At 42.6% G+C, this 18,985-nt stretch overlaps 1 protein-coding gene across 7 annotated transcripts in view; it reads right to left on the bottom strand.

Moving 5' to 3' along the window:
• Window positions 1–18,985, bottom strand: part of TRPM3 (transient receptor potential cation channel subfamily M member 3) — a 612,207-nt gene that overhangs the window by 44,841 nt on the left and 548,381 nt on the right. For all 7 annotated transcript variants that reach the window (XM_070794649.1, XM_070794646.1, XM_070794648.1 and 4 more), the window contains one exon: window positions 18,804–18,978. In XM_070794649.1, the coding sequence (XP_070650750.1) occupies window positions 18,804–18,978 (175 nt within the window). The remainder of the gene's footprint in view (window positions 1–18,803; window positions 18,979–18,985) is intronic.

An 18,985-nucleotide genomic window follows, 5' to 3' on the forward strand; every position in this document is an offset into this window, starting at 1 on the left:
AGGAGATCCAACCAGTTAATCCTAAAGGAAATCAGTCCTGAATATTCATTGGAAGGACTGATGCTGAAGCTGAAGCTCCAATACTTTGACTACCTGATGCGAAGAACAGACTCACTGGAAAAGATCCTGATGCTGGGAAAGATTGAGGGCAGGAGGAGAAGGGGGCGAGAGAGGATGAAGTGGTTGGATGGCATTACTTGACTCAATGGACATGAGTGTGAGCAAACTCAGGGAGATAGTGAAGGACAGGGAAGCCTGGAGAGCTGCAGTCCACAGGGTCGCAAAGTCAGATGCGGCTCAGCGACTGAACAACAACTACCACAAAGGCCAAACGTCCGTCCCGTCATGTTATGTCCAGGACAAATGACACCCACGGGACTTCTCGTGTGGTGTCAACCTTGATAACTCTCTGGGCTATTTAACAAAGTAAAATTTTACATAGATTCTCTACACATTAAAGTTACCAAGAGACTATCCAAAGATAGTAGGTAGTTAGATTCTTAAAATCACAGTATTTTGAAGCACCAGAAAAGCTTGTTCATTGCTATCAATTTTATCAGATCCAACAACTCTTTTTTATAATATTTGTATTTTTTCCTTTACTGTTCTGAAATAAAATTTATCAATGGTATAATTTACCTGTATGCACAATTACAGAAAAATACCTAATATTCTAATTTTAAAAATACAGGGAGAATAAAAGGAAAGCGATTTATAACATAATAAATATTTTGATATATAAATGCTCAGGTGTGATTATTCCACAAGCCACAGTGAAGTGGGCAGATACCTATGTGAAGATACCTTCACACCTATGTGAAGAATCTGCATGAATGACAGACACAAATGTAGACTGAATAGAAGACTCAAGAACAATGGGCAGCATTGTCACCGATGAGCTGATTTTTCAAAAGGGTGAACAACCCTTGGGAAAGGTTCAAAGCAAACAGAATACCAGAGCCATCAATTTTCACAGTGGTTTCATTCCTGGAAAAAATTACTGCTTATTAAAAACAAGCAAAAATATTGTGTCTTTAAATGTAAAATGGAGCTAGGCTCAGATAATCATATCCAGGTTTTTCACCTACATGAATGCCTGCAGAAACACTGGAGAGCTGTGTGGGACAGAGAACAATGCTTGACTGTGTGAGTGTCCTGTACATTGCAGGACATGGGCCCTCCCTGAACCCCACCTATTAAATACCAGTGGTGCCCCCCAAGCAAGGAGGCTAGGCAGAAACACTCCTTGAATCACAAGATAAAATTTCCAAAATACAGAGACCATGGTACCAAGCCAAATCACCACTGATGTAGTTTAAGACCAATCAATTCATTGCTCAGCTAGAGGCTGGGTTCATAGCCAGCATATGCCGGCAAAACCTGGAATTCAGGTTTGTGCTTCTATTCGGCATGATCTGGTGCTTGTTGAGCCCTCAATAGTCCCCATGGTAACCGCTGGATTGATGTTGATTGATCAAATCATGCAGTTCACATCACAGACACATAAACACACTTACAAAAGTATGCATACACACACACACACATATATATAACAACACAACCACAATCAGTAATACAGCTAAATTTTGCAACAAGCCTTTCAAAAATTTTCCATTAAATCTAAGAAAAAACTCATATCCTTACACTGGCTTAGAAGGTCCTAGACAACTTGACCCTCATTTGCTCTTCAGCTTTTTTCAAACTATATATTCCCTTGTATGCTAGTTTCTATCATGTTGGTTTTCTCCCAGTTATCGACAAGAGTTACCTCCTTCTTGACTCAGGGCCTTGTCCAAGACTACTCCTGGGTTTTCCTGCTCATTGCCTGGCAAACTCCTACTTACTCTGCATGCTGCTGCTGCTGCTGCTGCTAAGTCGCTTCAGTCGTGTCTGACTCTGCAACTCTATAGATGGCAGCCCACCAGGCTCTGCCATCCCTGGGATTCTCCAGGTAAGAACACCAGAATGGGCCGCCAGCTTAACTCAAAAAGTCACTTCCTCAGAAAGCTTTTCCCTGAGTCTCCTTGTTTGATGTTCTCATATCACTTCTATTTCTTGAACACACACTTACCAGAGCTTAAGATTAAGTGTTTGTGAGATTCTGTTTGATATCTGATGCCCCTACTTAGGTTTTACTCATTACTATACCCCAGCACCCACCATAGTGCTTGGAACACAGTAGTTTCTAAACATCTGCTGAATCTATGAATGGATGAGAAATTGCATTAGCTATCCACAATGACTTTCAGGTTGGCTGGAAGGCAGACATAATAGGGCAAAGAAGATCGTTGGTTTTCATGATGATCAGCAGCGACAGAACCTTGGTTCTGTGTTGCTGTAAAAGAGTGTGTGTGCCTGCTCAGTCGCTCAGTTATGTCTGACTCTTTGTGACCCCATGGGTTATAGCCCACCAGGCTCCTCTGTCCATGTGATTTCCCAGCCAAGAATATTGGAGTGGGTGGCAATTTCCTACTCCAGGGGATCGTCCTGACCCAGGGGTCAAACCCATGTCTCCTGTGCTTCCAGCAGTGGCAGGCAGATTCTTTACCACTGTGCCACTCAAGTGAGAGGAATGCTATTTGAGACAGCTTGTTTTGGCGTAACTGTTTCAATGGGTTTGTTTGAAAAGAACACAGTGGAATAGAGGATGCTGGAAAGCACCTTGCTGTTTGGATGGCTCAAGGCTCCTGCACCTATTTGGAGCTGGCTTCCCTGCTGCAAGGGACTGGAGGTTTAAGCAACAGCTTGGTGAACATCTGCTACATAGGACTCAACTCTATAAGCGTTTTCACTTCACCCTTGCCTTGTTTACCACTAATACCACCTTATCTCTGAGAAGTCCTTGATATTGTGCCTTTTAAAGTGCAAATTTTGTTCCATTCTTTCCCCAAATTTCATTAATTTGGCACATCTGCACATCACCAGGGCCATTATTCATTAATGTTTTCTTTGAACACATCACACTTGGACACAGATGCAGATTTTAGCTTCATCATAAACATTAATATGCATGAACTCCTGTATTTCTTGGGCTTAGTATACTGATGTGGGAAAGACTGCTCTTTTTCTTAATAGTGTTGCTGTGGGAGAGGTACACCAAGGCAAAGTTCCTTACTGTCCTAAATTTGCTAAGAATACTGAAGCACAGAGAGGGTCACCAACTTGCTTAAGGTCACAGAGCTCTTGGAGGTGACAGAACTGGGATTCAGAGTATCCAGCTCTTGGTCCCATCACGGGCTGTCCCTGCTACAGTGCCTCAAGTCATTCATAACTGAGCTCTGCATGCACACAGCAAACTCTTCTGGAAGATGTTTTCCCCTTGACTGTGTTATATCCAGTGCATGGTGCTGGTTTCTCATGGCTAACATTTTTTATTTGCCTCTTCACAATTTGTAATCTTCTGCCCCATCTGTGAGCATGTCTCATTTACAAGTGTGTATCCTTGTTTACGTTACTAAGATGTTCACAGTTTTGATGATGGAGGCCATCTGACATACTCACAGAGACAGGTAAATTTCCTCTTGGGAGGTACAGTGAGTTTTCCATGTGGATGTCTAATTCATTCATGATGAGTTTTTTTTAGAGCATCCACAGTACTACCATCCCAGTGTTGAGGGAACCCTTCAGTGAGGCCAAAGGGTGGTTCCCTTCTTGATTCTGGAAGCCACTGGTTTCTGGAAGATTCTCCACCCTCCTATCAGCATATGACGGCGGGCTGGTTTCTGAATGATTACAGAGTTGCTGATCTGTTCTTAAATCCAGTCCCTAACCTAGAATTTCCAGATGTACAAGCTGGATTTAGAAAAGGCAGAGGAACCAGAGATCAAATTGCCAAGTTTTGCTGGATCATAGAAAAAGCAAGGGAATTAAAAAAAATTTTTTTACTTCGGCTTTCTTGACTATGCTAAAGCCTTTGACTGCATGGACCACAACAAACTATGGAATATTCTTAAAGAGAATGGGAATACCAGACTAACTTACCTGCTTCCTGAGAAACCTGTATGCAGGATAAGAAGCAACAGTTAGTACTGGATATGGAACAACAGACTGGTTCCAAATGGGAAAAGGAGTACGTCAAGGCTGTATATTGTCACCCTGCTTATTTAACTTATATGTAGAGTACATCATGTGAAATGTCAGTCTAGATGAATCACAAGCTGGAATCAAGATTGCTGGAAGAAATAACAAATCTCAGACATGCAGATGACACCACTTTAATGGCAGAAAGTGAAGAGGAACTAGGGAGCCTCTTGATGACAGTGAAAGAGGAGAGTGAAAAAGCTGGTTTAAAACTCAACATTCAAAAAATGAAGATGATGGCATCTGGTCCTATCACTTCATGGCAAATAGATGGGGAAAATGTGAAACAGTATCAGATTTCATTTTCTTGGGCTCCGAAATCAATGCAGACAGTAACTGAAGCCATGAAATTAAAAGACGCTTGTTCCTTGGAAGAACAGATATATGTCAATCCTAGACAGCGTTTTAAAAAGCAGAGATATCACTGTGCCGACAAAGGTCCGTATAGTTAAAGCTATGGTTTTTCCAGTAGTCATGTGTGGATGTGAGAGGTGGACCATAAAGAAGACTGAGCGCTGAAGAATTGATGCTTTTGAACTGTGGTGTTGGAGAAGACTCTTGAGAGTCCCTTGGACTGCAAGGATATCCAACCAGTCAATCCTAAAGGAAATCAGTCCTGAATATTCATTGGAAGGACTGATACTGAAGCTGAAGCTCCAATACTTCGGCTACCTGATGCAAAGAACAGACTCACTGGAAAAGATCCTGATGCTGGGAAAGATTGAGAGCAGGAGGAGAAGAGGGCAACAGAGGATGAAATGGTTGGATGGCATCACTGAGTCAATGGACATGAATTTGAGCAAACTCAGGGAGATAGTGACAGACAGAGAAGCCTGGCATGCTCCAGTTCATGGGGTTGCAAAAGGTCGGACATGACTTACCAACTGAACAACAACCTAGAATTAAATCACACATATAAACCCAGGATTTCCACTGAAATGTATTATACAAACTTGAGCTGCTTTGCATCTTCAACTCCAGTCACACAGGCATTCTTTCTGATTCTAGTTAAACACAACTAGATCATTCCTACCACGTCATGGCTCCCTCTGTTTGGAATGTTCTTTCCCCAGTTCTTGCCACCTGGGTTTTCATCATTTATATTTCAGTACAAATATCTCTTCAAGGTCTTTCCCATTCTATGCAAAATTGTACCCTGAATCCTCACCCCAATGACTCCATGACCTTCTCTTTATGGAACCTATTACTACTCCCAAAGTATTTATTTGTTTACTATGTACCTCACCTGCCCTCAGGAGAACGTAATTCCCAATAAGGGAAAGATGAAACCTCTCTTGTGCACCACTTTCTCTCCAGGGCCAAGCAGGGCACTTGATAAGTAGTTTCTAGGTAAATAAATGCATACCTATGGTCCAGTCAGTAGAGCAAGGTGTGGAGGAGAAAGGAGAGCTGTGGAATCAGATGAAAGCAGCCTTCTGTTACAATGTAGAGATGAGAGCACACAGTTAGGCGTTAGACAGGTCTGGGTTCCAATTCTGCCTCTACCAACCTGGCTGTGCACCGTAAGGAATTTACTTAATCTCTACTCTTTGTACACTGACAGTATATCAGGATTCAGCAGGTTTCAGAATATCCTGAGCCTGGTCCAGTGCCAGCCATTGTAACAGGATCTCAGCAAATGTTAATTGACTTCCCTTTGCCTAGAAATGCCAGAAGAAACCCATGAACTTCATGACACAGCCTTTGTAATACACTTGACAGTTAATGAAGAACTCAGGCATCCTTATATTTGGTACGATCTGCTTAAGTGCAATTGCTGTACACTTTTCAAAGAGCGGTGACATCTTCGACACTTGGTTATCTCGTGTTGACTCCTGACAGGTTTTATAATCTTAAATTCACTGAAAAGAATCTCGTCTTTTAGTCCCCGTCCTGTATATTCAAGTTCTCGCTGTATGATAGAACCGCATACGCCGTACACAGTTCCTCTGGCTGCTGAACGCTATGTTCCTCAGGTGGCATCCTTGACTTTGCAGTACTTGTCAGCAACTGGCTTTCCTGGAGCCGTACTGCAACCACTCAATTCACAGTGGCATTTTATTTATAAAGCCCTTGTTCAGAATATTAAAAAGGGCATGCCACAGACTCCATTCCTTTGCTTCAAGGACTGTGATTTTGTAAAGCTGGATCCTGTGGTCTACTCAGGAGAGAATCACTGGCTGCAGCAAATATTTAAAAATGTTTTGGATCTGGTTCCGTGGTGTTAAGTCGGCCAGTAGCTGTACCTACTGAGTCTGCTCACGGGGAGTGTGGTTCTCCTTCCTGCTTCATCCCAGATGATGAGCTAGACTGGCTGAATGGGACGATTTCACAGGACTTCCAAGGCCACTCAGGCCACTTTCTCTAGTCATGCAGGATGTTGCTTTCCTATTACAAAACCACTGGCATCTCTCAGATACAAACTTGGGAAGTTTTGAAGTTTGTTAGTCTCTACCTGGATCAGCAAAATATTTAGTGAATTGTGAACTGTAGGTAAGGCTTCTGGGTTTTCCTCATACTTCATTGCAGTGGTAGCTAGATTTATTCCATTCAAAACTGGTCCCCAAGAACACGAGATGGGGCCTTTCTAAAAGTGGCTTATCATGTTGACTACTCTGACATCATAATTGCATGATGTCCGAACTTGGTCTTTGGTCTGAAGATCAACTGAGTGAGCAGAGCACAGAGAGCTGTTGAGAAATTCTGTAAGGGATGGCAGATGGGGGCCTAAAACACTATGTTCCTGGCATCAGGTTGTGAGGACCTGGGATCTTCTCAGATCTGTCCTTTAGGACTTTGCAGATGTTGATGGCAACTACCTACCTGGTGCCATTTTTCTTCGCGAAGCAACAACTAAAAAAATGAATTTTGGATTCTGATAGACAAGGTTTTCTCAGCCTCAGCACTACTGACATTGTAGGTTGGATGATTTTTTTGGTTAGGAGGCTGTCCTGTGTAGTAGCATCCCTGGCCTCTACCACTAGATGCCAGTAGCATCTTTTGAGTTGAGATACACAAAGACACTTCCAAGCAGTGCTAAATGTCCCCTGGGGTGAGAGTGGGGGTGGAGGTGAAATTGCTCCTGGTTGAGAACCAGTTGGGTAGACTTAACGGTGGGAGATTCTGTGGTCACAAGAAAACTTCTCTGAGGGTATTCTAGCTTCTGTTGGCTTTCCTGGGGCTTTTTGAACCTTGAGTTTCCTGGAAAGCAGACTTTTAATGGACCTGAAGATAAACGAAGGATGAACTAAAGGAGAAGGTGAGAGAGGGTGGTACCTGAATGCGTACTCCTTCTCTCTCTCTTCCTTCCTCTCCTTTGTATCTGTTAATCCTCTCACAGGGAGAGCCAGGTTGTAGATGAGAAGAAACCTGACTGAACTGGAGAAGCTAGAGTGGGGAACTCCAGCATCTGCAGCCTGAACTAGGGGAGCCTGAGGCTTTTTAGAACATCAAGCAGTCCTGATACTTAAATTCAGGCATCAGCAATTTATTGCAGACAGCATGGAAGACTGTTTTTGGAGGCAAGCCGGGCATCTGCAAGGGCCCTTGGCAAAACTGCAAGGTAGGCATAGCTGTTTTTGCCACCACCTCTCTTTCTGAATGTCCCCACACCCATTTCACTTTCTCTGCCCTCCAGGCACAGAGTCGCCTCAAGAAGCCCTCTGGCTGCTCAAAGTCTGCCTTTCCTGCTGGAGCCATCAGTTTCATTACCTGCCCCCATTTTAACTTTCCTCCCCTGAATGCTGATTTCAGCTACTTTGGTGGGTGGGTGGGTGGGGGAGGTTAAGATGAAAGATTCAAATATTTCATACCAAGAGGAGAAGAGTCAGTAGATTTATCCTATTCAGGGGATGATGTTTTGACCCGTCAAAACTTGCTACTTCTTTTTTAAAACACATTTTGGAACAAAAGGTTTTTCTATGGCTCACCTAACTTCCCTGAAATGGGTATCATGGTTGTGTATTTCCCAACCTCAATATCACCACTTGACATTCACAACATGCAAATTCATAAACTGGAGCTTTAACTTAGAAACGAGCTCCACACAAGGTGAACTGTGCATTTCCCATCAGAAAAGATTCAAATTTCTTGGCCTAACATACAAAGGCTTTACAACCTGCCTTTCTAACCTCTTCTCCACTCACTCACTCAAATATGGTGGAAAAGATGCACACAAATTGTGGCTTTCACCCTCTCAAAATGCATATAGTCCAGCAGGGAGATACACATAAGAAAGAAGAAAAAACCAATATGGTGTCATACATTAACCCAGGGTAGGTAAAGGAGGCTTGGGAGCACCTTGTGGGGGGCACTAACCCTGACTGGTCCAGGGAGGGAGGCTCACTGCTCTGCTGTCTTCGTGTATGCCTTGTCTTCTCTCTCGAGCTGTGTGCACAATGGTCCCTCTGTCTAGAATGCCCTCTTATGATCTGTCTGGGAAACTCTTAATACCCTTTATGATCTGGCTTAACTGTTAGCTCCAGGAGAATTTCTCTGGCTGTACTTTGCCCTCCCTTGTTTTTCTCTGCTTCACCATGTCCCGCTCACTCCCGCCCACCCTCAAATGAAAGTATTTTCTTTCCTTTGAGCCAAGTCCTTAAACATCATCTCTATGGAAATATGTATTGATTTGTTTACTTGTCAGCCATCCCCATTAGACATTTTTCAAAGCCAAGGCAATAATGTATGTCTCTTGTTAATCCCCAGCTCCTAGCACAGTGTCTGGCACACAGAATTGCTCAGTAAATGTCACTGAATGAATGAACCTATTCTAACTAGAATCTGGAAGATGTGATAGCAGGATGTCTGCTTTATTCCTTTTTATATTACACTGTGAGGATGACATCCTGCTATCACGTCATGATGACCCAGATTAAGAAATAGCCCCCTCTAGTTTTAACTCATCAGTGGATGTTATCCACTTGAACTGAGTGTGTCATCACGGCAAAGACTCAAAATTCTGCATCTGACCTTAAGATATTGGGGTCTTCTGTGAAGCATGTCCTCATCTTAACTTCAGGCCTGATATCCTAGATACCAAATATCTGGCTGAATGCCAAGCAATTCAGTCAAATGTCACTTGCCAGACAGAGTCTGAAATCTAACGGCAGGAAGCTATACGCTCCACTGGATAGTATCTTGTAAAAGATCTTGAGCACCTTTCCTCCCCCCTTCCCCCTTCCTTACTGAGGCTGCAGGTTTATCTTGTCACATTTGAGAAAAAAACAATTAACATGTGAATCTTGCTGGGACTGTCTGCTAATAGTTAACCTGTGTGGAGGTCAGTCTGTTTTTCAGTTGTTGTTAATAAACATCAGTTAAAATCCTGCCACATTATCAGACGGGATGTGCTTTGCTCTGCTTTGAGTACAAATCAGCCATCTGCCTTGGTGCGTTTGGTCAGAACACTGCGCCTGTGGAAAGGGCCGTTGTTACGGGATGCATGGCAACCACCTCCAGTGTGGCACAGTGCAGAGTTGGCAGGGGTTTCTGCTCCGGTCTCATCCAGTCCCACCACTAGGCTCACACAGCTCTGTCTTCCTTCCTCAGGGGCACTCAACAACAAACTGAGGGCTGACCGCCCTCCCGCCCTTCCTCCCTTTCTTCTGGTCTTGCTCCCTCCGTCCTCTCTTCTGCTATCCAACATTCTATCTCTGCACAGAGTCTAGAATGATGACTTGTTCAATAAATATTTCTTAAATGGGGCTGTAATTCTCTTCTTGAATACAAATTCAGCTATATTGCAGGAAGTTATCAACTCTAGGATCCCAGCTGAGTTCACTTTCTCTGTGTGTGTGTGTGTGTGTGTTTGAAGTATGAATCCATGATCACTACATTTAATTCATCCAAATTTTACATTCTTTTTTAACAAATGTAACTCTTTTTCATTCTCTCAATTGAAAAATTTCAAATTCCATTATGTTACATTGAAATCTTCTTTTTAAAACAGTGTAAAGCAGAGAAAAACTTTACTCTCTTTCTAGTCCTTACATTAAGGGGTTTATTTCATGCATCAACTATTTTCTGAGCTTTTTTTTTTTTTTTTTTTTGTTCCAGACGCAGTTTGAGACATTGAGGCTACAGCAGGGAAGAAGGCAGATATATTCCTGGCTCTAACGAGCTGGTGTTTTGAAGGATTTTTATATACTAGAACTGTGCTGTCCAGTAGGGTAGCCATTAGCAACACACAGCCCTTTAAATTAAAACTTCCTTCAACTAGTCACGTTTCAAGGGCCCACTAGCCACATGTGATAAAAAGTACAGGTCTATATCAGTTCCACTATCACAGAAGATTCTAGGACAGGGCTAGTCTAGAAGAACTTACAAGACCTACTACCATGCTGAGAGCTTGGGAAATCCCACAGCAATATTGTGAGATGATTTATTATGACGTACATCATGATCCATTCACACACAATCCTCCCTTTGAAACACAGAGATTACAGCTAGCATGCCTGGCGCCAACAAGTTTATTTTTCTTTGGGGCATCCTGTTTTTCCTTATAAGATGGTTAAATCAATGTGGGGGATAGCATTCCGAAATGCTCACTCATTTTTCCTGCTTGTCTTGCAAGCAGGTATTGGCTCTGAATCAGGGAAGGAGGGGTTGCAAGGCACAACCCAGAGACAGCCTTCAAGTCTCTGGCTCCTTCTGTGGTTCAGATGTATAAGCTCTCTGCACTTTCAAGCATTTGTATTGTATGTATATGTATATGTATATGTATATGTATGCATGCTGAGTTGCTTCAGTCATTTCTGACTCTTTGCAACCCTATGGACTGTAGCCTGTCAGGCTACTCTGTCCATGGGATTCTCTAGGCAAGAATACTGGAGTAGGTTGCCATGCCCTTTTCCAGTATGTATATGTAATGTATATGTATATAACAGAATGGGCAACAGAAAGGAGAAACTAGGGAACACGTGAAAATGTTCTGGCAGGAGCAAGACTGCAGGGGAAAGGAGAGAAATGTGTCTATGCACACATGTGAGGCTGTTTCAGAGTGGATGCCAGTTTGCAAGTTCTTCGTAGGTTCGGGCTGCATGGTCTTCCTGGCAGCTCAGATGGGATAGCAGAGTCCCAGGGGGAGAAAATGTCTAGGATTTGAGACTGCGGGAAGACCTCATAAGTCAACTAGATTTGCACAGTGATGAGTATAATGGACATTTTAGCAGCAAACTGTGTGGACATGAGTAGACGATGACTCAAAACTACAACCTGACCCACCCCAGCATTAATCTACCTCAGGGAAAGTAAAGAGGGGTGACCCTGAGGTCATAATTTCCCCCTAGTGTAAGAGGGTAGGATGTAAAATAGAAATAAGCAGAATTGTAATAAAAATACAGTTGATTTTTCTAGCTGCATCTGAGGCCTACGAGCCATACCCACTCCTTGGGCAACAGAATAATTTGTCTCCAACACAATCTTGGAAACCTGAACAATGGTCACTCTTGTCTATCTATGAGACTAGATCTCATCATCCTCATCTGCCTCTTATGCTACCAGGCTCTAGTCTCCAGCTGCCTCAATCTGAAAAAATTATTCTCACAACCACTTCTTACCCATGATCTCTATTTTTTGCAATGCAAACTCTTCCGCTTAACTATCCTGCCTTATGCTATTGTCTTCATACGATGTTGGGCTTTCTGCCCACTGAATTTTCCTATTTCTCCCTTTCCCCAGAGCTTTCTGGAAAACCCTTACCGCTGAACACAGACTCCTCTGCTTTCTTATACTTATACTACATTTTCTTGCCTTAGCTAAAATTCTTTTGCAGGAAGACACCGCCTCCCCATAACCTTCTCAAATGGAAATCACACATTTCTGCTCATCTGCCAGTAAGATTCCCATAAGTCCTGTCTGCATTCTCACTGATACTTTGCCTCTTCTAAACCACTGTTTTTCACTCTTGTGCAAAAAGCCCTTTCTCCCTTGAGTTCCAGGTCATCCTGCTCAGAGTCTTCCTGTCTACTCCATCTTGTGTCATTAGTATGGACACTTCAATACCTGTAGTGACAAACACAGAAGAAGCTAGCTTCACTATGCAGGACCTCAATTCCAGTGTATCCTGGAACCCATTCTTACAGCCACTCTCGGACTTTATCATTATCCTAAATGTCCCACCTTAGTACCAGCTTACCATTCTCTGACCACAGCATCTTATCATCACTACTCTGAGGAACCTTAGTTCTCAGAATAGTTGGTATTCAGGCTAGAAGTCTAGTCCTTCAATTACTCTTTTTAATTTGGAAATACTTACCAACATTGTACCTTTATTTTCTTCACCCTCCATCTTAGAGTTCATAATGCACAACTTTAAGAACCCTTGCAAGCTTCTTCAAAATCCCTAGGCCCCTTTATTCTTGCTATATTGGCACAACAAAGCTTCAGTCTTGACTTAATCCAGCTATTTGTTTTTCCTGATCTGGGCTGCTGAGTTTTGACTGAGAAAACAGACAACCGAACTATGCAAAGAGGTGGCCCTAAGCGATTCTTTGATAGGTACTGAGTCAGTGACTTTCCCAAGGGGTGATTACGAAGCAATACTTTTTCTTTGCCAAGCCTCACTTCATTGACACCACTCCCCTCATATATATAAAACACTTCTCTTCCTCCCTTTCCCTGGTAAATGCTTCATCTTGCTACTCATTTACTCTTAAATCACTTTAATTGATTTTTGCACTCCCCACTGAAATGAAAATTTTCTAGCCAAAGTCACCAGTGATTTCCTAAATGTCTAACTGAATGGACTTTTAAACACCCACTTAACTGTACTCTTCTCTTGCACTGCTGACTCCCCCATTCTCAGTGTTCTGCTCTGGCCTTCTCTACTTGTGCTTCTTGGAAAGCTTACTTGCTTCCATGGCTTTCACAGGTCATTATATTCTTGATCTGCAAATCTGTATCTCCAATCCAGCTCTTGCTACTTAGCTCCAGAGTTCTACATACAAAATAGTCTTCTTCATGATTTTCCTCACATTGCCATGGAAACTTCCAGCTCCATCTACCTCTAAGTAAACAGATCTCCTTCCTCCCAAAGGTCCTCCTCCTGATTCCTCTATCTCAGTATGTGACAGCACTGGTTAGACTAAGCCAGAAACCTTGGAGTGAACTTCAACTCCTCCATCTTAAATTCCCATCCACTTCCTGCACTACCACCTTCTGCACCATCTGACTCTGTCCTGGTGCTTCTGAATTTACCTTCCTGAAGTTTCCTGCTGCCTATCTTCTCCATCCCAACTGCTACTATATTAGCTAAGGTCCTCCCAGGTCCCATCTCCATCCCTTTTATGGACCCTTTTTTGCTTGATAGCTTCAACTAAAACTTGTATCAGAGCATGGTACTACCCTGAGCATGAGGTACAACTCCTCTAAAATCTATGCTCCTGTCTCTTTTCAGACCCATCTGTCCTGCTTCCTGCCTCCTGCTTCTCACCCTGCAGTCAGCCATATTAAACTACCTGCTGAGCCTGGAACTTTCCATGCTAAGTCTCAGTTTGGAATGTCATTCTTCTCCTTCACACCCCCCTGCTCCCATCTGCCTAGCAAATATCTACTTATATTTCAGGGCTCAGTCCAACTTTCCCACTCTGCAAGGGTTCCTCTACTGTGCCCCTCCTTTTCCCTCAGGAAGAACTGGCTACTTGCTGTCTGGGGCTCCATCCCCATGTACATTGACCATGTCAGTCTGCCTCTCCTGGACTGCAAACTCCTTGGAGACAATGTCTCTGTCATATGCATCGCTGTATCTAGATGTTCAGTTCACAGTAGGAATAAAATAAATATCCATTGAATGGATTCAATGGATTCCACTGAATGAAGAAAGAACAAATTAAAAATGGAGCCTGAGCTGTGAGCTCAGTCTGATGACAGTGGAACAAATGCTGGTCATAATGTGAACTGAATTTCATCACAATGGCCTGTCTGCAGATAGTTCTGCTGTTTGTAAGGCTGCTAAGCCTCAGTTTGTATTAGTAAACAAGTTGGGTGGGGAGTCTCTGGAGTGTAAGATGACTTTCAGGGACAGAAAATGGGGGTGGTGCCTCATATTGGCTTGCTTCCTTAGCAATTTGCAAAAGCAAAACCCAGCAAAACAATTCCCCCCTTTCCCAAAAGTTGGCTTTGGCTCAAGTTTGTCTTTTCCAAAATACTTTCTTCGGTCAGGCAACACTCCCCATGCTATAGCTGTCAGGCATTAGTGTGCTCTGAATTCATTAGTGAAGGTCAGTCCAGTCAGAACTGGAGTGAAACTTTTAACAATAGCCACCCTCTCTGTTCTTGCTGTTCTAAGCTTCACCACAGCAGGCATATTTTAGAGACTGGCCTTGTGCTATCCTAATTTCCACACCTGAAATGAGCAAAAATAATTTGAGACAGAAAAGTAATACGGGAGAATGTGTGAACTGTACATGCATATACACGCTCCTTGTTTCATGACAAGAGCAACACTTGAAATCCAGTCAACATCACACAGACCACAAGCCTACAGAGGTTTGTGTGTTTGTATTAGTAAATAAATAAATGAGCAAAACCAAATCAAAATGACAGCACAAAAATCCCTCTTACTCTAGATAACCTATTAATTTCAGATGGAAAGGCCTTAGGCAATAAAAGAAAAAAAAATGTGATCTATGCACTAAGTAGGTTGGATAGTTAATTTAGGGTGACTAGAAACGACCAAATAATAAGTTGTCATGGTAGAAAGTAAGTTTTGGACGTTCTGCTTTCACATTACTAACCAAACTTGTGAAAATACTCAGAGAGACAGAAAGAAGGACTAAATTTAGATGCTGATTTAATGCATTCAAGAGCATGATTCATTTTCCCCCTGCCCTGGTACAGCCTGGAGAATCTGTGTGTACAGCACGCAACACAAGGATGCCCTGTAAATAACGGGAAGTCTCCTTCATTCAGAGACTTGAGGAAGCCAGAGACACCCTATTTTCTCCACCAATAAAGGTGTATTTCCAAGCACCTCACACACCAAAACGTAAAAGTAGATTTCTCAGATGGCTAGAATCCGTCTAATTTTAGTTTTGCCCCAGCCTTGGAGTGAATGTGCTGAAAATTTATTCTGTACCTCCTCTTCTCTTAAGTGGCTTTTTTCCCCTCAGGCTCCAGTGGGATCCTGACCAGCTCTCAGAAGCCATGCAACAGGGTTCATTTGATGAGAGCCCCAGAAGGATGCCATCATTCGGTAGCAACACTTTTAGCAACCAAATTCCCTCATGGTAGCCCATAGATTGGGTCTTAGAGAGCTGGTATATATAGCACAGACACCTGAGATGCTTTGGGGCTATTCAAAAAAAAAAAAACAAAAAAACAAAAAAACCAACCAGGAACCAACCAATCAGACAATGATGGCAAGTTCAACCCCCATCAGTTAATCAGGGTGTTTGGCAAAGCTGTCTAGACAGAGCAGATTGTCACTCTCCTTTCCTGAGTTTTATTATCTGCTGTTTCCAATCATGTTTTAACACTCACTTCTGCTCTCAACACCAAAGCAAATGTTTCAGCTGCTAAATATAAATTGAGATTAAGGCTGGACTATCATTTGTGTTCATCCAACCTGGCTCAGAGGTGAAAAGTCATTTTGGGAATTTACACTCCTTTTTTTTTTTTTTTTTTCCTCTTTTCCCTTTTAATCTTTGAGCACATTTGGAAAGTAACCTTAGAAGTTTCATTCTAGCTTTTTTTTTTTGGCCTTATTGATATTCTCTGGGTTTAGGACAACCTACAAGAAAAAAATGAAATGTATTTTAAAAATCTATAGTTGGGTAACACTGTTTCCCAGAAGTGAGAGCATTTAAAGTTGTCCTCCCTTCTGAGGTGTGGGACAAATGTTAATAACCTCCCCACCACCCCACGGCCCCCATTATACAATCACATATAATACATTCATTCCAATTAAGAAAGATTATTTCTGCAATATGAAATGGCTTCAGCACTTTTGCAGCTAAAAACAAAAAGAGTTAGATATGGAGCGCGTGCATTATGTTATAAATGAGTCCCTCTGAAAAGGTGTGCAAGAATGAGCAGTGCTTGGAGAGGCCCCCACAGGGCACGTCCACAGGATGGGGCTGGTGGACCCTGGCAGTCTAGGTGGATATGAGATCCAATTAGCCTGAACACATGCTTCACAAACCAACCTGGGCATGGCACAGAAAAGAGGCAAGACACCGCAGGGCAGCATAAACGATTTGTACCTTTCTCAAACAGCTCGGTACCGAGTCTCCTGGGCAGTTCTGAATGACAGGGCGGGGCTGTCACCCAATCTCCCTTGGGCCCACTCAGTGCCACAACATGGAAATCGAATCATTTAGAGGACAGGGATATTCAATGACACAGGCCAAATTTAATGACAGATTTGGGGGCAGCCTTCTATACCCTGGTGGCTCAGAGGGTAAAGCGTCTGCCCACAATGTGGGAGACCCGGGTTTGATCCCTGGGTCAGGAAGATACCCTGGAGAAGGACATGGCAACCTGACTCCAGTATTCCTGCCTGGAGAATCCCATGGATGGAGGAGCCTGGTGGGCTATAAGTATAGTCCATGGGGTTGCAGAGAGTCGGACATGACTGAGAGACTTCACTTTCACTTTCTATACCCATTTGAGAAAGGACAAATACTCCTTAGCACTCTAGACAATAAACTGGCTGATTTAGCTTAGAACAGTGGCTACTACTGTAGCCAATTTCAGAACATCAAAACGGAAGGTAAGTGGTTGGGGGAAGGGAGTCATGAAGGTTGCATCCATCCAAGGCTGGGTTGGCTACATACTGGGGTATGTAGGATACGGGGTAGAAATTTATTCTCACACACATAGGGCATCACAGGTCTACTCAACAACGTGGCACATCTATTTTCATACTTCACTCACACAAAACACCACACTTCCATCTCCAGGGTTTTTCCAAGTTCTAAACTACAATCAGCCCTTCTTTAAAATAACAATAGATCCTCTGATTCAGCCAAATGGTGGTGTTTGTTGCACTAGGCTGTGTTCATAGTACAACATCAATAAATGGCCACTTGTAGATGGACGGACAGAATCCCACTCATAAAGCACACCTACACCTCCCTCTTTCTCCCATCCCAAAATGTCATATTGTCAACAGACCTATGGGGGCTTAATCTCATAGGGGAAGAAAGGAGAGATAGGAAAAGCAAAATAATGTAAGTGGAAAAGCAAATTGTTGGGGAAAAATAGTACATTTAATTGCTGAGAAGAATGATCACAGGTGGGCTTTCGAGTGTTATGTTGCCTTCAGGGACCATTTGAAAGAATCAATTCAAAAGAGTTTCCCCCAGTCCCTGGAAAGCTGTCTTGGTGAAGGCTGCACATTGTCAAAGATATTCCAACTGGGAGATGGAGTTAGAATTTTTACTCAGTGAGTTGGCTAAGTCTCATGAAATGGGTATTTGTTCCAATTAGGTGTTCCAAAAAAACCTTCTTGCCTCAGATAACTCATTTTGAGAAGAAAAGAGTATTTGTTCAAAACTCATCATGGAAGGGAAAATGACAGACTAGTGTGTTCTGTGGCTACTGTACACATACTCTTCACAGGCCTGTAGGACTCACACTTTTAGGTCATTTGTCCTTATTTCCCTAGTCTTAGTCCTACCTAAAACTGGCAGGGGTGGGTGTTGGGGGATGCCGACTAGTTTTTGCTCCTGTTCTTTATAAGCTATACTATCTAGTTATATAACTGTAATCCGTGTCCACAGTCCAGAGCTCAGATGGCTGGCCTGTCAGCAAAAAATGTTAGAAAAATGTTAATTCAACAATGGTGGAAGGATGTTATTTCTAGAGCTAAACTCCTCAGGGAAAATGAGAAATGGTTGCTCCTGGGATTCAACTCCTCCACAATGAAAGATATTTCTTTTCTGAAGTTTCTTCCCAAATAATTTCCCAATGCTTGGTGTGCCCTGACATTTGGTCCAAATAAAATGCTGGAACAGACTCATAGGATACAACTATCTTCAAGCTCTGTATAAGAAGGGTGTTTATTACAGAGAATCAGCATCTATTAGGGCATGAAGCATCGGGGGCCTGCTGGCACTCACTCCCCACAATGAGTCACTTCATGATATAGATACCATTTTTTTTTTTCTGGCATTTATAAGCAAGCAACTCAGTTTATAACCTAAGGCATTTTCCATACTTCCAGGCAATGAATACTAGCTTCTTTTGAGTCTCAATAGCACATAATTTAAGACAGTGGGAAAAGGAGCTGGAGAATAGTTTCCAGTGCAAGGAAAACACCACGCAGCTGTTTGCCCTCACTCTTGAATTCTGATGGTGAAATTGAGAATTGTTTATTTGTCCTGAAGTCAAACCCAAGGAATTTATTTTTTAAAGGCTAGGATAAGGATGGGGAGTAATGATATAATATACTTTTAATATTGAAATATTCAACACATGGCCCCCAGGATTTTGAATTCCCAAGGAATTTAGATCTTTTAAAATGGTCCATTCTTGGTCAAATTTGGCACACCAGATGTCACAGGAAGGACATACCTGAAAAAACACCCGAGGACTACTTTGCTAAAATTGTATATTCACCTTCTATAAATGTTTTTTTTTTTCCTCCAAGATAGCAAGCTAGGAATCAGTCCTCTATCTTGAGCCATTTATTGAGAACAAACAAATGAACTTGGAAAAGATATGACCCAATTAAAGTTAAATACCTGACTTTGGTGTATGAGAATCATAAACTTGCTTACGGTCTATCTGGTCCGCAAACACTTCCCCATAAATCATCCAGTAGGGCATGTAGAAGATGTTCTTGGCCAGTTTCCATGATGGCTCCTCATTGGGAAAGAGGATGGCTTGCCTGGCGACCCCAAAACTCATGAGCACCACCAGCATAATGATGACAAAGTACATCATGTCTATCATCTGGAAG

This window comes from Bos indicus, chromosome 8 (genome assembly GCF_029378745.1).
Source record: "Bos indicus isolate NIAB-ARS_2022 breed Sahiwal x Tharparkar chromosome 8, NIAB-ARS_B.indTharparkar_mat_pri_1.0, whole genome shotgun sequence".
Lineage (NCBI taxonomy): Eukaryota > Metazoa > Chordata > Mammalia > Artiodactyla > Bovidae > Bos > Bos indicus.